Source organism: Argiope bruennichi, chromosome 2 (assembly GCF_947563725.1).
Source record: "Argiope bruennichi chromosome 2, qqArgBrue1.1, whole genome shotgun sequence".
Classification (NCBI taxonomy): domain Eukaryota; kingdom Metazoa; phylum Arthropoda; class Arachnida; order Araneae; family Araneidae; genus Argiope; species Argiope bruennichi.
In genome coordinates, this window is record NC_079152.1 from 72,716,491 (window position 1) to 72,738,588 (window position 22,098).

General features: G+C 31.9%; 1 protein-coding gene across 1 annotated transcript; it reads right to left on the reverse strand.

Moving 5' to 3' along the window:
* Positions 1 to 14,962: 14,962 nt before the first annotated feature.
* On the reverse strand, positions 14,963 to 21,976 carry LOC129962127 (U33-theraphotoxin-Cg1c-like). Its single transcript, XM_056075865.1, has 4 exons — positions 21,820 to 21,976; positions 18,752 to 18,866; positions 16,900 to 17,015; positions 14,963 to 15,057 (listed from the first exon to the last, which is right to left on the reverse strand). Exons 1-4 carry the CDS (start codon positions 21,862 to 21,864, stop codon positions 15,004 to 15,006), a joined length of 330 nt encoding a protein of 109 aa, XP_055931840.1. The 5' UTR covers positions 21,865 to 21,976; the 3' UTR covers positions 14,963 to 15,003.
* Between the last annotated feature and the right edge of the window lie 122 nt (positions 21,977 to 22,098).

A 22,098-nucleotide genomic window follows, 5' to 3' on the forward strand; every position in this document is an offset into this window, starting at 1 on the left:
GGATGGTGTGAAGAACGCTTAATCAGCAGGCGGCAGTAGAAAATAAAACAACGACGTTTATTTACACGAAGACACACAGGACAGCACAAAGACGACAACTATATACAGCACAAAAGACGATTATCTTCAGCCGAGACGTGCAGCATACAACCAGACTCTACTGCAGACAGTAGCGCACAGCTTAGTTCAGCACTAGCTTCACTCCGTCGCTGCTCCGCTTAACTCTGGAAGGCCAGTTCTTTACCGTCGATTCCGACTATTCTCCTCTCTATCGCTTCCAACTATTCTCGCACTCCACTGGCTCACGACTGCCCGGCAGCTGCGGCTGCTTCCTTTTATAGGTCTCAGAAAGTGGGGCTAGAAGCCTCTCAACCAATCAGGAACGTTCGAGGCGTATCTCGGTTTCTAATGGACGGATCGGGAAAATTCTCGATGTTTCGGGTATAATCGATTTTGGCGCCAAAGTCGCCAAATTCGTCGCCAAGTTTGTCGCCAAGCTTTGTGACCTCCCATGGAACCAACTATGCTGGGAAGCAGCATCACAGGTTCGTAACAATATTTATGTGAAGTTGCTTTTTCAGCATTTGTAGAGATTAAGTTGAAAAAAAAGAAACAGACTATTGGACGTGGAACCGCATCTGAGATTAACAAACAGGGAACCAAATTATGACGATCTATTGTCTCAGCACAAACAATTTCATCCTTCTCATTGATCCAAATAAATGTTACTTGCAATATAACTTTTTTTTATATTTTTATGAATAATTTTATTTCTTTTTTCTTATTATTTTGTGTATGCCACAAAAAAAGAAAAAAGAAATATATATTTTATTGTTATTAAAATACATCTTCTTTTTTTTTTTTTTTTGACTAGGGGTACTCAGCGTTACGAAAATTATAGAAGGCATACGCATATGTCAGAAGTTTGAGAAACACTGCCTTAAGACGACATTATTCCCTGAGAGTGTTTAAAGAATCCGAGGTTGCCTGTAATATCGCGACGTTGAATCTGTGTGAAAAATAAACTGATTATTTATAAGTAGAAACATTAATATACGATGCAGATAAATGATACCGAAGTTATTTTGAAAATGCATAATATTTTGGCTTTAACATGTTTTCATTGGATTTAAATAAATCGAACAAATGAGAAAATCAAAATCCATGTTAAAAAGCTAACTTTAAAAAAAAAATCAATTATTTTTATTTAAAAAATAGAGTAGTTTTAACTAATTATTTATTTAATTCGTAGCTTATATTAAGGTTAGTAGTAACATATAATGAAAAATGCGATTTCCTTTCAGATGACCCATTAAAGATTCACGGCCAAAACTATTACAGTATCGATTTCGCCAATTTTTAATTTTATATGTAAGTTAATTACGATTAGACACATCATCAGTTATCCAAGCTTCTGAATTACCACCACATACTTTTAACCCAATCACATATTTGAAAATGCTTTTGTAGAAAGAATATAGTAAAAAATTCAATCTAGATTTTTTTTTTTCAAAATATTTCGGATGATTCAGTTTATTAATGCATTTTTTGTAAATAAATGTGATCTAAATATCCAACTCTCCTTAATCAAAATTTATGGGGAAAACAAAAATGTTCTCAGACGATAACTTCAAATTTGAGACAGTAGATTTCAGTTTGTGTTATTATTGTATTATGTTTTGATAAAAATAGATAGTCAAATATAATTTGTTCAACCATCACTTCATTACACTGAGATATTTTTAGTAAAAAAACGAAAAAATATTTTTTTTCAGTCAAAATTTACAAAATTTATTTCATCTAATTTTAAAAATGGTATTGAAGATCTAAGAGTTCTAAATAAATCGTTTCGTTTCAGAAAAGCATAATAAATGAAAATAAATGTTTAAGGAAAGATTTGAAGCGTCCACAACAAAGCTGTTTAATCTTCTGAAGTCAAACGAAAATAAACACAGCAACCCTTTCAATAAGGCTTGCTTATTTATTCTAACGACAATAGATAAGGAATTCATCAAATAATTTTCTCATCAATTTCAGTTTTTAGATTCTGGTTTATGTTGCGATAACAATTTTCCAAGCTTTTTTTTTCTTTTTGTTAACAGACAGAATAAATAAAATTAATTATATGATTTATTTGAAAATATTTATTTAGTGGATTTATTGTGATACACTTATTTTACAGAAAGAAAATACCTTACATGGAAATAAAACAATAGGCGTAAAAGAGTTTAGAAAATTCAGAAGAAATTTAAACGAATGCTTATTTGGATAACAAGATTTTCGAAGAAATTGGATTGCTCGTGATAGCAGTATTTAGGTAGCCAAGTAGTTTAGTAATATTAAAATGCTCATAGCAGTAGCTAATATCTCACTGTCAGAAACAACAGCACATGCTTAACCTAATTTTTGTTAATATTGTGTGGAAATTTGGAGATTAGGTTTGTTGAGTCAAACTTTGGTTCTAATTCATGAACTCGAATCCCAAACTTTCTTTGGGTAGAAAAGCAATATTACTCTAATAAATAAAATCAAACTATTGTTCTATTTCATCAAAAAAATGAGCTAATAAGAATATCTTCACAATTTTTGGAAAAAAAAATCAGTACATAATTCATATTTTTTGAGAAATTATTGAATACAAAATTTAAACTGTATTAAATATTAATTTTTGAAATTTTTTTACGAGAAAAATGTCTTACATGATTACCACTTTCAACGCTACCGATGAGATATCTCGTTTTTCAGATACTTCCGGGTTTCTGTGAGCTAAAATTTGTCTCTTATGCCAGTTTAGATAGGTTGATAGATATGTAGTAGAAAGTTCAACCTATCTAAACTGGCATAAGAGACAAATTTTAGCTCACAGAAACCTGTAATTGGAAGTATCTGAAAAACGAGATATCTCGTCGGTAGCGTTAAAAGTGTTAAAATGTCTTACATTTGTTGTTCACTAAATATTACTGAATCGCAGCTTCTTATAAATTGCTATTCAAAAAGAAAAATAGATTAAAAAGAAATTAATTAAAAAAAAGAATTAAAAAGAAATTCTTTGGAGAAAAGAAATTCTCCAGTACGATTTCTTTTCTTTTTCAGTAAATCCGTTGTTGTTTCTCTGAATTAAAAAAAAATGTACGAAATTATAAATTCTGAAATAATTTTTAAGTAAATTATGATTTTTCTAAAACTATAATTGCACATATAAATATTTTTCCAAAAAAATTAGCCCCCTTTAAAATAGTAGATAAACCAATTAAGATTATTGCTTTATGAACACCATAAAAATACTTTATATTAAATTTACATATAAGTTAATTTACAAATTAATTAAAAAATTGTAGTTTTATAAAGAAAGAATATTCCAAACATCATTCATGACATTTTTATTAATTCAAAGCATGATTATAAAAAATATAAATAATCTTCAATTTTAATTTACTGGGGTTTTCTTATTTCATAGAACTATAGCATAGATTTTAATTTATGTTAACCAAAATTTCACTTTAGGATGTCTAAAATAATAGAAAACTTATACAGTCTGCTTCGAGAAGATTTTTAAATGATAGCTTTAATCTGTAATTAACGTTTACTTTTGTTTTAAATTGCCAACTTACTTCTTAATTGCTCTTAAACTGCTCTTAAAGTTTAAGATGTACCATTACAAAGTCCCCCGAGGTAAAGCATCGATCCTCCACTAATAATTAATTAAACAATCTTATTACAGTTTCTCAATTAATTGTTTAATTTGGACAGGTTTTAGGGAAGACAAATTACTTTCTCTAAACAGAAAAAACATCATTGTTGGACAAGTTTCATTGTTGAAATAGAAAGTATTGTGCTTGGAGATCCCACAATTGTTAACTTTTCGATGCCTGACAACTGAGAAAGGATATCGAAATTTGACATATAAATGACAAAATTAAACTACTTCTCCTTTACGTCCTGCGTTTCTTTTTATATGCTATTCTTTGTGTTGAAATAATTGATGTTTATAACAAATCATTACTTCATGCATTCTATGACAGAAATTTTAAAAAATTTTAATTCATCTTTTAAATTTTTATCACAAAGTTTATATATAGGAAATGCAAGATTGAAAAACTTCTAAATCCATATAAAATGAAATATTTTTGATAAAAAACTATCATGCTTAAGGAGATCGAGGAATTTTATATGATGTAATTGGAGACGTAAAATTAGCCTACAATGATTTGCTGTACTGTTTGATCACTTTGTGCAGTTTAATGAAAGATTTTAGTTTCATCAGACCCTCATCAGGCCTGCATAATCAAAAATTCCCTTGATATATTTAGTGAACTGTCACATCCTGTAAAAGTTTCTTTGTTGAGGAGGGAAGTTTTATCCTCATTCAACAAAGTTGGTTAGATTTCGTTTGGTTTTAGGCAGTTTGGTCCAAAAGCTGTGGTGAATAGCATATAAGCCAGTTAACAACTCTTCTACCTGAACGATCGTTTTGGTATAATGGTTTAGTTACCGGACTGCTAACCACAAGGTCCCAGGTTCTATCCTAGCACATTTCATGCCACTAAATTGGTGTGGGTTGCCAGACACACTTGGCGCATCAGCACCCACACACGCTCGCCATAATGCTTGGCGCTACTCAACTCGGTATAGGCCCATTTAGACAACAGCAAATAACTCAAAACATCACCACTCAACAGCCATATCGTTCGTCTCACCTCCGATTCACGGGAGGAAGAGTACTGTGGTGAATAGCATATAAGCCAGTTAACAACTCTTCTACCCGAACGATCGTTTTGGTATAATGGCTTAGTTACTGGACTACTAACCACAAGGTCCCAGGTTCTATCCTAGCACGTTTCATACCACTAAAAAGTTAACTTGTCTAAATTACGTCGTGCACATGGTGATAGCCGTTTACGGGTAAAAACGTTGCTGAGAGTGTACCCATCAAGATGATATAAATCATTCGAAAATAATTCTTTGGATGAAAAGCATTTATCCTTAATTAATTAGAAACCTTATCTCGAATGCTGATGACTTAGTCAATGAGAATTTACTTATAGGCTATGCCAAAGTACGCCGCAACAACAGGGCGCCTCATCCATCAAGCGAAACGTGCAGATTACCATTTCTGTAAAAATATTGAACTGCAACTTCTATTTAACTGTAATTATTACCATATTATTACATAAATATATTATTACCATATTATACATTATTAATTAGTTAATATCGAGTTAGTTGATTCGCTGGAAATGTTTGCGGTGTTTAATGTCAATTATATCTTATGCATGCCGTGATGTTGATGATTCAGCAAAACATTTGTAAGCATAAAATTGCGACAGACTTTAAAGCAGTGTAATTTTAATAACCTTATACTTTTTATGTTTATTGTATTTATGAACCTTACTGATGGAGATGCCTTTCATGCATTATAGTAAATTAAAAATTTATGTGTCTGAATAAACAATTTTAAATTACATGTTGACTTTACGTTAAAGTAATTTCACTTTTTGATCCCTCAAGATAAAAAACAAAAGTTTTTCATATAAAAAGAAAGCCTTTCTTCTTTAACTTCCTACAATAGAAAAAAAATTCGCTTGACTAAGTATTTGATTCAACAATGACAGCGGATTTCAACAATAAAATCGATAAAAATTATGAGAAAAAATTTAACTACCTTTTTTAAAACAGGAAGTGTTTGACCGAAAATTAAATTGAAATCATTAAGAAAATAATTTTTAAATCTTAAAAATCAATTTTATGCAATAATTCGTGTGACTCAGGATTTGATTCAACAATGATAGTGGATTGCAACTATAAAAATCTAATGGTAAAAATTAAGAGAAAAGAATTTAACTGCCTTTTTTCAAAACAGGACATGTTTGACTGAAAATTAAATTGAAATCAAAAAATAATTTTTAAATCTTAAAAATCAATTTTGTACAATAATGTTTTCAAGAACTATCACAAAAAAAGTCACCAAATCTCGATTATTTTTTAATTGATTACAATTTCAAAAATTCTTTACAGGTTTCATATTCTTATCCTCAGTAGTATCAATTTTAATGGCTCTGTGTGAAATTATCTGTCTAATAGAATATCAATACGCATGCTTTCTTCTTTATCTTTTGAAGATTGAGACTTATTTATATTTAACTATGTCATAAATTATTGTGCTTGTGAAGGGTATCCTACAAGGTAGGCAGCGTCTAATTTTTACAGATTCGGTTGGAACACATTAAGACTAGTATTTTGATATATAACATGTGGGGTCTCCGAATATAATGTCATAGTCTCATTGCAAGAAAAACTTTAATTATGAATCCGACAGTTTGTATTCCAAATTACGATGCATATGACGATTGCTCAACATGGAAGTCTCCCTAGATGATTATGCAAAATTGTGGCACCCAATAAGAGGAAAGGCATGTCTGCAAATGAATATGCAAATTCCTGCAGTGGTATATAAGGCTAGAAAACAGGAGATGAGAATGAGTCACGCATTATTCGCTAAAAAATTTCTCTATAAGGTGCGTATTCGTTGTGTTCTGAAATTAGAAAATATTCTATTGAAAGTGTTTTCATGGTGCTGACTTATTATGTATTGCAATCATATCACTGGGTGGCGAAAGAATTCGACAATCACCACAACATAAAGGCACGACGATCGAAAGAACGTACGAAAGATTTAAGGAAATCGGCACTGTGTTGGACAATGTGCGAAGAGATGTGTGCAAGAGCAGAGTCTTATGTTCAGAAAGTGAAAGTTTTTGAATAGCAGTGACATCCCATTCTTGCATGGCATAGACAAGATAAGCGATTATTGGTTTATACAAGATAGTGCTGAACCTCACAGCACTTCGATTTCTTAGCTGAACATTTTCAGTATAAGGCTGATTTATAATCAGCCTCTTGAAATCTAAATGTTAAGAAAGAGATCTTAATTAGAAAAATAAAAATCTATTATTGTGGTAAAGCATCTGCGTAGGTTACAACCGTGGCAAACATCGACAACCAAACATCTGTTGCCAACATTCGTTTTCACAAGATAACATAAGCTAAACGATTACAATTCTTTCATCGATACACAAAGTGAACCTTACATTCGGCCCCACTCAATATAAAATTTAGTCAGACAGAAGAAATTTTAAATTGAAGCGTAAAAATAAAAGAAACAAAGTTTTTGATGAAATCATAGTTCAAGTCTCTGGGGAACACAGACCAGTTAATATCTTTTTGATGATGGCTCAGTGACTCTCATTCTCTTCGTCTGTGCTGTTTCCCTCGATGGTTGGTGAATTTCGTTTAAAGCAAGGGCGAAGATGTTGTACGTGGACAACCTTGATAAATTTGTTCTGCTGTGTTGTAGACTTGATCTCGTAGCACATGGCCCCGACTGGACGTATAATCACAAATGGTCCTTTGAAAATAGGAGAAAGTTTGTGATCTCCTTTTTTCGGCCAGTCGTACAATACGAGATCTCCTGCCTTGAAGGAATGGGATCTGCGATGGAGATCAAATCGTTTCTTGTTCTCCAAATGTGTTTCATACACATTATTTGCTGCTTCGGCCCTGGCCAAAGTTAAAAGGTCTAGTTGGTCTTCACGTGGCGTGTCATCTATGAAGCTACCAATGTGAAGTTCACGTGGAAGGCGTGGCTCATATCCATGAAGTAAATAAAATGGCGATTTCTTAGTAGAATTTTGTTTTGTGGTGTTAATTGCGAGTAAGGCATTTGGAAGTAATTCATCCCATTTATTCGGGTTTTTGTCAATCATTTTTTTCAAAGAGGACACAATGATGCCGTTGGCTCGTTCAACGATACTATTAGCTTGTGGTGAATAAGGTGGTGTCGTTGATTGTTGATTCCATATTTTTGAAGAAACTGCTGAGTGTGACGTGCGGTAAATGCTGTTCCTCCATCTGATAAATACATATTTGGCGGTCCATATCTAAGTATTATATTATGATACAGAGCATCAGTCACTGTATGAGCGGCTAGAGATGCAGAAGGTGTTGCAATTACATAGCGCGTGGTGTGGTCAATTTGGAAAAGCATATTTGTATTTACATTTCTTGTTTCTGGCAAACAGATTATTTGGTCATCAGATACAATTTCCCAAGGTGTGGATGGAATCGGCAATTGCTGCAAAAGACCATATGCATTAGCAGTACGTCGGTTGACAATTTGGCATTTATGACAGCTTCGAACATATGCTTTACAGTCCTTGTGCATATTTGGCCACCAATAACGTAATTGCAAATTGTGAAGAGTTTTTTTTGCGTCCATATGTCCAACATCATCATGACAAGCGATCAGAGTTTTCTCTCTCATTGCCTTAGGAATCACTACTACAGATTTCGAATTATTATCTTTAACTCGCACAAGAGTGTTGTTATCGATATTGTAATTGCATATGATTGACATTGTCCTTTTGTTTGGATTTTTTTTTCTCTGAGTAAGCGAAAAATATGCTGACAAAAGTCATCTCTTTTCTGTTTCACACAAATTTCTGATTCATAACTTGCAGTAACTGTTAAACAAACAGGTGGTGTTGGGAAACGTGAAAGGTGATCAGCGATGACATTTTGCTTTCCGGGTCGGTGCTCAGTTGTGAAATCAAATTGAGCCTAATCCACTAAATATCGCGCAAATTTTCGATTAATTGCAGATTTTGCAACTACATAAGCGGTTGTATAGTTGTCTGTGATGAGTTGAAACTTGTGACCTAGGAGATAGAGTCGAAATTTTTCAGTTAGGGCCCAATGTACAGCAGTACATTCCAGTTCGTTACTGTGGTAGCGTGTTTCAGCATCTTTTAAGGTACGTGAAGCATATTCAATGATACGACGCTTTCCATTCTGTTCTTGAAATAAAACTGCTCCTAGTCCAGAATAAGATGCATCAGTTTCTACAAAGGTTGGTAATCCTTGTTTGAAATACGAAAGAATTGGAGAAGTAGTAATTGCAGTTTTTAAAGATTCAAATGTACGCTGTTGGTCATCTGTTAAAACTATGGGAGCATTGTTGGTCTTCTTTTCTAAACCTTTTAAAACGCTTGTTAAAGGTTTAGCAATAACAGCATAGTTACAAATATACTTTCGAAACTGATTAGCAAATCCAAGGAAACTACGGACTTCATGAATTGATTTGAGAGTTAGGTAACGTTCAATTGCTGCTATACGTTCCGGATTAGGACGAACACCATCTTGAGAAATAATTCGACCAAAAAAAAGTGATTTCTGATACTGCAAATTGCGTTTTTTCTCGTGTCAGCTTGAAGTCAGCTTTTTGAGTTGCTTCGAAGATTTTATATATCACTTTGAGATGATAATTGAAGTCATCATGAGAAGTTGATATATCATCAATGTATGTGTTGACATTGTGGGATGCCAGATGATTGTAGGCTAATTTAATCGCTCTTGTCATTGTAGATGGGCCATTTGTGACACCAAAAGGCATTCGAAGAAATTCATAATGTCCGTCAGGAGTGACAAATCCAGTTTTGTAGGTGTCAATGTCTCTTATGGGAATGCAGTTAAATGCAGATTTTACATCCATTTTAGAATTGTAGCTCTTGCCTGCCATGCGTTGAATAACGTCTTCCATTTGGTCGATTGGGTGCGGATCAATATTTGTGATAGGATTAATAGTGCGAGAGAAATCTACCACAACTCGCCTAGGAGTACTTTCATGAAAGGGCTGCTCCACAATGAAAGCTGGTGCTACGTACGGTGAGTTGGAATGACGGAAAATTCCTTGTTTTAACCATTTTTCAATTTGCGTTTTTAGAAACTGGCGATCAGGCTCTAAAAGTCTATAAGGTCTACATCTAATAGGCTTTTCATGTTGCAATTCGATTTTGAATTCCACATATGGACATAGTCCAATGTTATCATCATTCGAATAAAAAACATCAGTAAATTTTCCAATTACTGCATCAAGTTGAGCTTGTTGAGTTGTAGAGATCCCTACAACTTTCGGATGAAATTATATTTAATGTTGCTTCTGGCAAAGTAACATCATCTAATGATGGTAGTGAGGGTGGATGAAGCGCGACACAGTTGATGATGGGTTTCGAAGCATGAATACATTCGTACAAATGAAATGAAGTTGGAGTAGAAATACATAATGAGCCATTAGGGTCGTAAGTGCATCTAGCTTGAACTTGTTGTTACCAATCGAATCCTAAAATAAGCTTAAATGGAAGCTGGGTGCACACTCCAATTTTAGGCATCATATGTTCCAAATTACCAACAATTATGTTTAAAGAAATCCAACCTATTGGCTTTATTTCATGGTCAACAACTTGGAATTGTCCATCAGTCCACGGGTTAATAACAATATCATTTGGAACACAAGATTGTTGAATGACTGTGATATCTGCACATGGATCACAGAGGGCTTGAATTTCTGTATCATTGTTGATAATAACAGGTATTAAGTCACGTCTGTTAGTTTCAGTTCTAATATAATTTATGGAATTATTATTTGCACTATTTGTGGTTGTAGATCTTCCAGATGTCGAGTTGCGATTGTTGTTGTTGCGGCTGGAATTTGAAGAGTTCAAACTTATGGTTTTGACTACTGTGTTATTATCAGAACTAGTTGAACTGCTAGAAGAGGGGATTTGGGCATTAGTTTGACTGTTGGTATATTGATTTTGTCGTGACGTGTTTCTTGGTTGAGCTATGGTTGAATCATGTGGAGGAGGTGGTAAACTGCACATAAAAGATGCATGGCCTTTGTTTCCACATCTCCAACAAGTAATATCACGAACATCGTCAGTTACTGGATTGTATTTACGACGTTGTTCATCATGTGTATAAGAAGATCGAATTTGAGATTTAGGAGAATGTTTCTTATGCTCTTGTTTTGCACTGCGAATAGCATCAAGTGCAGTTGCCCTGTCAATTAACTCTTCAACAGTATTCGCATTTTGAGTAGCTAATGCAATTTGCCATTTTTCCTCTGTAATATCCCCTATGATCATAGAAATACGGTCAGGTTGGGGAATGGTGAAGGGAGCTTTTTCCAAAAGAGCGTCTTTTGAATAAATATAATCTACTAAACTTTCACTATGCCTCAACTTTCGTTCACTTTGGTGAGCCAAAAATTCTTGCATTGTAATACGCCTTTTAAATCTTGAGGCGAGAGCATTTTTCCAAGTAATCCAATCATTAAAATGTTTTCCTGTTGTTAATTGCCAATTTTTTGCAGATCCTGAGAGACGAGAAATAGCATTAGTTAATTTTAATTCGTCGGACCAGTTAGCTAAAGTTGAAATTCTTTCGACTTCCTTTAACCATTCAAGTGCATTTTCAATTATATCACCTTTAAATATTTGGATTGAATTGTGTCATTTGTAGATGTGATTTGAATCACATTTGGATTGACTTGTCTTTCTAAAAATTGTTTTTGCGTTTCCATTAATGCAGAAAGAATAGCTGCGATATTCGGATCTATTTGAGAGGGTGGAGGCATAGGAAGTGGCGATTGTGCAGAAGAATTACTTAAAAGTTCTACTTGTTTTCGCAGAGATTCAATCTCTCTCAATAAATGTGCATTATCAGAAATTGTCTCCTCAACGTTATTAAGATACTGCACTCGAAGAACATTTAATTCTTCCAAAGTTCCTTCACTATTTCTTTTATTATTATCCTCCACAATACTCAAAATTAGTTCATTCTTATTTCCAGTTAGCGAAAGATTTCTAAAACGTAATTCTTTTTTCAGTTGAACTATCGTTAAAGTTTGTAGCGGTTGCGAGTCTAAAGAATTAAAAATAATATCATCTTTTGTTGACATTTTTTTTTTATTTCTGTTCACTGTTCTTGACGAAAGAAATAAATTAGCGAAGATTGCTTGGCGACGTTCTTGTTTAAAAAGCAAGCAATAAATTTTGCAAACAGAATAATATTTTTGAAGGTAATGCGAAATGAATATTCAGCATGCATTAGAATACTCGCACTGATTTGTACAAGGTTTTATCACAAGTAAAATGAAAGTACATTGATTATCTCATAAACTTCACTTACGATGCGTGGGTGTTTTTTGAAATACGTTCAGGCAGAAACAATCTTGGCGAGATTATCATTCCTTGGCGAGGATTCTGAAAGTTCCAAAGAAGGCTTAACGAGTGCGATGTTTTTTTTTTATAAAATATTATTTAAAATTCCCTTTGCAAGTCCATTAGATTCTGGCTGCGCCATATAAGGCTGATTTATAATCAGCCTCTTGAAATTTAAATGTTAAGAAAGAGATCTTAATTAGAAAAATAAAAATCTATTATTGTGGTAAAGCATCTGCATAGGTTACAACCGTGGCGAACATCGACAACCAAATATCTGGTGCCAGCATTCGTTTTCACAAGTTAACATAAGCTAAACGATTACAATTCTTTTATCGATACACAAAGTGAACCTTACATCAGGATAGACTGATCGAATTAGATTCCATTACGAAACTAATAATGGTAAAGAATGGCTACCTTCCTCCCCCGATCTTAACCCGTGCTACTTTTTTTACGGGGACGTTTGAAAGACAGTGTATCTCATGCAACCCTCAACATTGGATGACTTGAGAGCAGCAACTGAAACCGAGATCAAGGAAATTACAACAGATGTTTTTCAGAAAATAATTGAGAACTTCGATCCAAACTTCGCCATTTTATTTGTTCGAACCGCCGATGTGTCGAAAATCTACTGTATTAAAAGTTCTCAATAACATTTATTTTCACTTAGTTTTGTTCTCATTTCTTGAAGTTTTTATGACACAAACTTCACACTTTAATTAGACTATGACACTATATTCGGGGACCCGACATGTTATACATTAAAATACTCGTCTTGACGTGTTCTATTCGAATCTGTGAAAATTAGACGCTGCATACTTTGTGGGACACCCTGTATGAATATATATTGGTAAGAGAGTCATTAAACCTATACTTTTCGAGGATAATTTTTTTGTGCATAAAAGTGTCATGTGCCCTTACATTAGCCCTCTATGTCAAAAGATATTTCCTATTCATTTCAAAGTGATAGACTCAACTGGAAGTTGGTGTAACTAAATATACAAAGTTAATGTAAGTAAAATGTTCTTGTTCTCTCTTTTTTTTCAGGCAGTTCTTGCTCGCTTAGCTAACATGAGATTAGTCTAATAGGAATAATAAAATTTCAATTAAAGAGTCTCAGCCATTAATGAAATGAATGTAATATTTAGCTCTCGGAATTTTGGTTTTATAAGCCTCCAGTACTTAAAGAAAATTAACATGTAGTCATACAACAGGACCAGACGGTGAGACTATGTTATCAATTTCTTAATGGATCATTCTTATTTGATAAGCAATCTGTAGCAAGACTCATGACATCTTATGTAACTATCGAATTGATGTAATGAGGATGAAATACGCTAGGGGAATAATACTAACCCCCTCACATTCGTATCAATGGCTGAAAAAATATTAATGACTTTTGAACCACCAAAATCAGTTTTCTGTCTTTGATTTTGAAAAGTGACTAAAATACAACGATGTTTTACCTTTGTATCGCTCTTCAAATGTTTATATTCGGGAATTCATACCCCTTATCATGCCCCCCCTCTCTCAGCTGTCGTGGCATTAAAACGCATATCTATATGATCGATGTTAAGAAGATTTGAGCTAAAATCGATCTATAATTTATGAATGATCTTTATCCTAATTTTTGTCTGATTAATTTAACTTTGGTTGCACACAATAAGAGTAAATATATTGTCAGCTTTGGCTTTCATGTTTGCAGTTTTCTAGCATACATATTAAGTGTCCATAAATTTCTTATATTTAACTTTCCTTCCATAAAATCTGAACAAAAATAATTTAGTGTACCGGTTTATATATTTTAATTCTATGAGAAAAGAAAAGAAAACCTTATCTCTTCCTAGAGGGAAGGTAATATCTCTTACTTAGCAGACATTTGCCACATAGGCTGTTAAATTCGACTTTCTTTTTGTACATAGTGTATGCTGAAATTATAAAATGTGTGACATATTCATTGGTTTTAGGTAATTTCAATTTTTCACACAATCTTTAGAATTACATTCCTGCATTACCCACGATGATAGTTTCGTGCTGCCATCTTTCGGCATACAAAAGAACTTATGAACAATTGAATTTTTTCTGAAAGTTATATTTTCATGAAATACTATTCATTTGGAATACATTTAAAATAGAAAAAAACTCTAGTTCAATGAAAATAGAGTGAATGACTTTAGCTCTATTTAAAATTATTTATCCTTATTAGTTTTAGATTAATTATGAGATATATTTAAGAAGGAATATTAACTAAATGCTTATGGCAATTAGTAAATAGTAATAGGAAGTGAAATTCTTTTATTTCCTGTCAAATATATGGTGGTTTCCAAAATGGAATGATAATAACGCCATTCTGCTGCCATTTAACACCATGGAAGCAACATTGCAAGAGGAAGTGGCACTCGGGGTGTATTATGATCAGTTCTGTAGGGACCTGGAACCAAATGTGTGTAAGGGAAGGGGGGTGATTCCAGCCGCCGATCTTAGGAACGGTAAGGAGACAAAGCATTAGCACGTTAATGCCATTTTTTAAAAAAATGAGGAAAGAGTGAAAAAATAATATCATGGCCTGGATATTGATTGCATTTGGAAAGTTACTGTTGGCAACTAGAGGGAAAAAAATCATATTCTGCTATAGGCGCTACTTATACTTGTTACGCCAATGATTTTGATTTTTTCGGCTTCTAAGACTAGCGCTCTAGGTATGTATACCGCCTTGCTCAACCCTCGCAACATCATAACTGCATCAAGTTATTCCATTTTAAAAAGGTGTTACAAAATCAGAGACGTGACTGAAAGAGGGCTTTTGATTTTCTTGAGCTCTTCATTTTTGCTTTGTTTGCTGAAGAATTACTAACTACTGTCAATGAGAATTTAATGATCCTAAATTATACAGGACAACAGAGTTACAGATTTTTTTTTATTACAGAAAGTCTATGTGTACAGTTTATTCTTCTTCAGGTTCCTCACCGCTGTCTTTCTGGCATTTACCTGCGAATTTCTGTAATAAAAGAGAAAAGAATTAGTCAGTTGAAATGGAAGATAACGTGCATTTGAATAAACAATGCTGATGCCAGGGTAAAATAACTATTAATATTATAAAATAATCAACCAAATTTTTATGTAATAGATCTATTCTTTATATGATATCGGTTTGTAAATAAATATTTCAATTCAACTCACATAATTTCAATGAAACCTTTATTTTAAGATTTCATAGCAAACGCAGTAAGTTATTAGTATTTTTTTGTATCCCTCCTCTACTTTTCTGTTACATTTTTTTCCTTAGAAGTGAGGCATTTATTTTACAATCAACAGTGGATTTTACGCTAATATACAGTTCACATTATACTAATTTATCTTTTTAATTAAGTGAAACAATTTTCATTTAATTTATCAATCAAGATATTTTTGTAATTTATTTATAAAAATAATCTGCAAATATTGTTCCTCTTTTTTTTTTTTTCAAAAGATAAAATTACATAATGGAGAAATCTGTATATCAACCCGATTCTTTATCACTTAGATATTCATCGTATTTAACACTTTCAACGCTACCGACGAGATATCTCGTCTTTCAGATACTTACAATTACAGGTTTCTGTGGGCTAAAATTTGTCTCTTATGCCAATTTAGATAGGTTGATAGATATGTATTAGAAAGTACAACCGAGATATCTCGGTTGAACTTCAACACTTTCTATGTATTACGTTACCTTCAATAATTTAATATAACATTTTAAGTATGCAATATGGCGGGTCTTGTGTAACGTCGCTTCAATAAAAGTTTATAAAGGATTGTAATCAGCAGATTGTAATTTAAAGAGGGTTTTTTTTCCCATTGAAAGGTTTGAGTATTTGGAAAAGGAGCAATAAAGCAATTGCTGAATTAATTATTTTAAACTTAAATTGCATAAATTAATTAATAATAAAACAAATGATGAATCAACAAATAAAAGAAATCTAAATTAATTACTGTATAAATTACAAATTCAATCCATTTTAAAAGCATTGTGTGGAAAAAAATTAATATAAAAGGTTTTGAAAATGCAGTTTTGTTACTTATCCGAAAAGTGTATTTTTTATCGAAGAGTATCATTTTTATCATTTTATATCTTTTTTTTTTTTTTACTTTTTCATTTTTATTCCATAACTAATTATTCGAAATATTTTCGAATGTTTCAATCAATTATTGCTCAAATTAACTATCAAGTGATTTTAATATAATTAAATCAAAATTCAATTAATTAATTGATTAACTTATAATTAAATTCTAAAAATTTTAATTTAGTTCATTGCCACTGAGAATTTAATAAAAGTATCTGAAAATCTGTAATTTAATTTCATATTATTTATTAGAAAATTAACAGCATCGAACACAAACACCTAGTTGTCACACTAAGCTTCCTCGTATTCCGTTACTGATCGATATAGAATTCACTTATTAGAATATAAGATATATCGAAAATTTGAAGGCTAATGTCTTGGAATTACCTGACTATTAAGCTACAATATTTTAATGAATGAATATTCTAAAAATATGCTATTAATATCACATGTCTCTTCCCGAAATAAATTTTATGCCCTGTATTAGTTCCAAAAAAGGATTTCGCAAAAATGTAACTGAGTATGCCATCCTTTAAGATTAGTGATTTTCATTTGATTCCACTGCCTAAAACTATACCATAAAAGTAACAGAAATTAGATTCTGGGGAGAATAGGGAAACCAGAAGCCGGGCAAGTCTGAATTTAAGTAGTTAGAATATAATTAATTTTAAGAACATGGATAAACTGAATTTATTCCATGTATATATATTCCTTTCTGTAGAAAATCAGATACTTACGCCAACAAGACCACCTTTAGAAGACACACACTTGAGTCCTTCCAAACATGGGCACCTGAGTTTATAGACGTGGTCCTTGATCAAGTTCTTCAGTGGCTTCATTTCACAGAGCTCATCTGAAATTTAAGTCTCGTTATAATTATTACAATTAAGGAAAGTTATATATATATATATATAATAAATTTTGTATAGGAATGCCAAAGCATTTTTGTACATATACCGAGGAAATTTGAATCGTTATAATACGTTCACTACAATAAAATAATTAATGTAGTATTTGATTTCAAAATTATTGAAAAATAGAGTTTTGCCCCAATTTTTCTATTTATTTCATTAGAAATATTGTTATACTGCTAAACTGTTGAAAGACAAATTTAAATGGATTTTTTTAGAGAAATATATTTTTTTAAATTTTTATTTAAATATATAATTTTTTCATAAAACCCCAAAAATATTGAACAGGAAAAAAAAACTGATTACTGAATAATTTTCATGAAAGATACTATGACTTAATGAGGATATTTTTATAGTTTGCAATATTAATGAATAAATAACATTAAAAATTGTTTTTTATTTTTATTTTCTACTGTATTTAAAATTAAGCTAACAATTTTACCAAAAGATTAAAAAACTCTTAACATAATTCGTTAATTAAATTTACACTAAAAACTATTTTTTCACCAAAAATACATTTTTTTATTTTATTAAATAAAGAGTCTTGTAGGTCAAATTGACATTTTATTCTTAAAGGAAAAATTTACGTAAACTGCTTGTTACTTGAACAGAGTTGAATAAAATGCTAATTTTTTGTACTCCTTAAACATGCAAAATTAAATATTGCTAATTATGACTCATCATTATTATTAATTAAGTATCGTTTACTGTAAATTTTGTACTATAAACCACATTTTTCTTAAATTTTCTTTCAAAAATTAAATTAAAAGCAATTTCTGTTTTTTTAAAGCTTTTATTGACATAAATTTATGATTTCCATCATAGAAATAACACAAAAATATAAATGTAACCAACTAAGGACGACATTTCAACATTTCTTTTCTATAGTATACCAGCGTAATCACATACAAAGTATTATGTGTTGTGACTTGACAAATTAGATTTTTTTTTTCCTGACCTGCATCCATCTCCTTCGAATTTTTTTAAAACTTATTACTTTTACTTATCATGTGTTTTGCTATAAGTATTACTTGGAACACCATGATCAACACGAGGGAGCAATACTTGCATAACTTTTAAATATGCCCTTTGTGGTATTATAAAGGTAATGGACAATTCATGTTTGATCTTAAGATGAGAGAAAAGCAAGAATAAGAAATTCAGTTTTGTTCCGAAAGTGAAGTCCCTTGTCATATTTAATCTTAAAATGAAATAAGAGCGTCAATTTTTATATTCGCATAGTTCTCCAAGACTGATTCTCAGGGTATGTCTAACTACTTTACTTCCATCATTACAAGGCCGCGATGGCCTAGTGGTAAAGTTTCGGCTTCGGAACCGGAGGGTTTCAGGTTCGTTACCCGATTCCACCGAAGAACCGTCGTGTAAGGGGGTCTGTTGCACGTTAAATCCCTCATGACCAAACGTCCTCCCGCTGGTGTGGTGTGGTGTGGAGAGGGGGGTGCCAGTTCAGGTGTCGTCCTCGTCATTTGACCGTGGTTCAAAATTACGAGATCCCTCCCAAAATAGCCCTAGTGTTGCTTCAAACGGAACGTTAATATAACCAAATCAATCCATCACTACAAAACTAGTGGCTAGATAATAAAAATCGCTAATTCGATGTATAAATGATTTTATTCATTATTTTTTTTAAAAAAAATAAATAAATTCCATTTCTTACCAACATCGTGGCGTTTTTTGCAAATACCGGCGAAGGTGTTTCCGAGCTGAATGCAGCATTCATCTTCAGCGCACTTTTCCTTGTCACCAAAGCAAGTCAAGGCAGCAGAAGCAGCCTGAATTAGACAGAAGAGCAAAAATTAGTACAATCAATTAAATCAATTAATCAGATAAATAAATAATAAATTACTGAACCGATTATCTATGCTATATTCCAAAATCAAACATTGTATCAAGATATAGTATTTCTTTTACCATACGACTCCATATTTGACTACAATAAGTGCTATATCTATTTTGCCATCAATATAACCTGCTATGAATGACTCAAAGAGCATCTATATTCTTCGTCTGTTATCCATTGAATTTCATAGTGTGATCATATTAAATGTGAAACTGTAGCTTTCATTATTTTTTTTTAAAAAATATGAGAGACAACTGTTGTTATTAAGTCAAAAAGTTTTCGTAGTAAACTTGATGTGGCCAAATCTTGAATTTTGCTAAATGATTAAAAACGTTCGCCTAATCATACCTATTTTATTAAATTATGTTTCCAGTGAAAACAGAAAGTATACAAAGAAATGTAACTAGATAAAAACGAATACTATCAAAATAAAAAAAATATATATATATTTTGTTACATGATTTCATTTTAAAAATATGAAATAAAATGCAAACTTTACCGTGAAAAAAATTCGCATTTTATGTTTTACTTATCCCAGTATATAGCTTTGAAAGATGGCGTTGTTATTAATCCCTTTATTTAGATTAACATCCTGTTGTAAATTTTTACAATGGGTATTTAAAATGGATCTCGTAATTTTGAACTAAAATCAACTGGCGGGAACATCTGACCACCTTCGATCTTCCGTATCTTTTCCACACAGGGTGCTTGATCACGTGTACGGAAGTAGGTCTCGAAGTCGCTAACTATAAAACCAAGGTACTGGCACTAATTTCAATGGTTTTCGCACCAAAAAATGTAATGTAAATAATAATGCTTTAAAATAATTATATGTTCAATATTTCAACCAGTCGTCTGATGGATCTTAAGGTGCATTATATTGGAGGAAATGAACATGATTCGAATGACTCTGGAGAGTTAGTGGTTTATATTCGACTTCTGATAAATGAGAGTATTAGATGAGAATAAGAAAAGTATGAAACAGAGAGTGAGTTGAGGATGAATTAATAGAGTAATAATAAATGCAATTGTTCTGACGTTTCCTAACTTATCAAAACATACTCATCTTGTAGTAAGCAATTGTTACTTGTCTATATTGCTATCTCTTTTGATGGATGTTTTTAGATCATTTTAACGTAATTTCTTTAATCTATATAAGCAAAAAATTTTATAAAGTTCTTATTGCTTTTTCTATTCTAAATTTTCACTGCTAAGCGATCTTTATGTTTAAGAAAGTTTGGAAGTTTAAATCGCACTTAAAACTACTCTGTAAATAAAAACTATTTTACCTAAAGAAGCTTATACCATTTACAGATCCTGTTTGTATGAAATATTGGAATTATCAATCACATTATCAAGTAATAGAATTAATCTTTGAAGCAAAGCATTTAAAATTAAATCTTAGAGGAAGGAAGTGCTTGCGTGGAGAAATCCAAAGTAAGTGTGGAAAGCATGCATTTTCTAATCAATTATAAGTTGTCAATTTTGCTTGCAAATATTTGAATTAAGATATGTATTAAAGACGCACTAATATGAGCTTCATTCCATCAAGCAAAATTTTTTTAATCCTCAGAGTTAAGAAAAAAGAATATGTAAAAATGTTGAAATATTATGCATACTTGAATTCAACTATAAAAAATCTGAATAAAAATTTAAATATTCCAACCTTGTTATAAAATAAATCAATGCATTTTTTACCGGTGAAATATGAAATCCGGCATTCTATAGAATTCCCAGGCATTGTATATAATTCCTAAAACTAGCTGGTAATATATGAAACGATTCATATTTCATACATTTCCTAGGCATTCTATCGAAAGCGAAATAAGATACCGACAAAATATGAAATACATCTCCGATTCGTTTAGAATATCACGTGGCAAGGCACATGACTTCATTTAACATTCCGTAGTCTTGATAATAAAGATGATGGAATTGATATTTTGCGCACCCTTTGTTTCAAAACTAAAAATGCTATTGAAGGTAAAATAAATTCTCAAATCTATCTGAAAATACAAGACAAAAAAATTGAAAATGAATTTGGAAAAAAATCGCACTGCTTCTTTGGGAGTTACAATGCGAGTTCCTGTTCCTGACGTCAACAAGGAACGAGGTGAAACGTGCAATATGTTGTCAATTGTAAAGAGTTTGTCAGAGGACAGTTTCTACCTACTTGGAACGTCTGAAAGAATTTTAAAACAAATGCATGTGAGATCACAATTCAGAAAATTCTTCTCCGGTCATTTGCAATTGCTCAGTCCAGTGAAAGTGGCCAAGAAACCGTTAAATTAATGAGTAAAACAAAGTGCTAAAACATGAAATGTCTTTTTGTGAAAAATATAACAAAATGTCATTCAAATCTACTATGTGACAACAAGTAGATAAATTTTAATTTCTCATTCTTTATATGAAAATTTTGTGTTTTTCAATAAGAATGACATACATTTTTCTTGTACAACTTTAATTTTTCTTTACGTATTTTGAATAAATTGTTTTAATGGCACTCTCATTTTTTTTCAGAATAACATTTGTATTTTCGAGGAATGCACGTCATTTATATAATAAGCTTATCAGGACCTTTCTCGTAGATTACTTAAATAGCATTTGTAATCCTATAGAAGGGCTAGATATTATATACAATAGCTAGGAAGAGTATGTACTAATTCTCATATTTCATACATTACTTTAAAATGTCCAGCATTATATACAATGCCTAGACATTCTATAGAATGCCAGCTTTTTATATTTTGCTGGAAACACATTAAACAGAATGATAAATGTACATGCATATTTAAAATAGTATTTCCTTTATGATGTACATTTACACTTTATTCATAAAATGTTTTTTCTATAAAAGCAGAAATAAAAAAGTTACGCCTTCTTACCATGACGCAAAGGGATGCAACAAGACAGGCCAAGATAACTCTCATGTTTGCGGTTGTGGGGGTGCCAAGTTCTGTAACGGAACTCAAAAGTATGTAATCGCGCAGAGAAAGAATTCTTTTATATCCGCCATCTTATTGACCCCCGCCATTATCTTTCTGAATTAAAACAAATGGTAATAGTCGAAGTTCAAGATTGTTCTATTCTCACGGATGATACTTGCAGCCACATGTTGCTTTCAGGATATGCCTGATTTTTCTCCCATGCTCTTTATCTAAAAC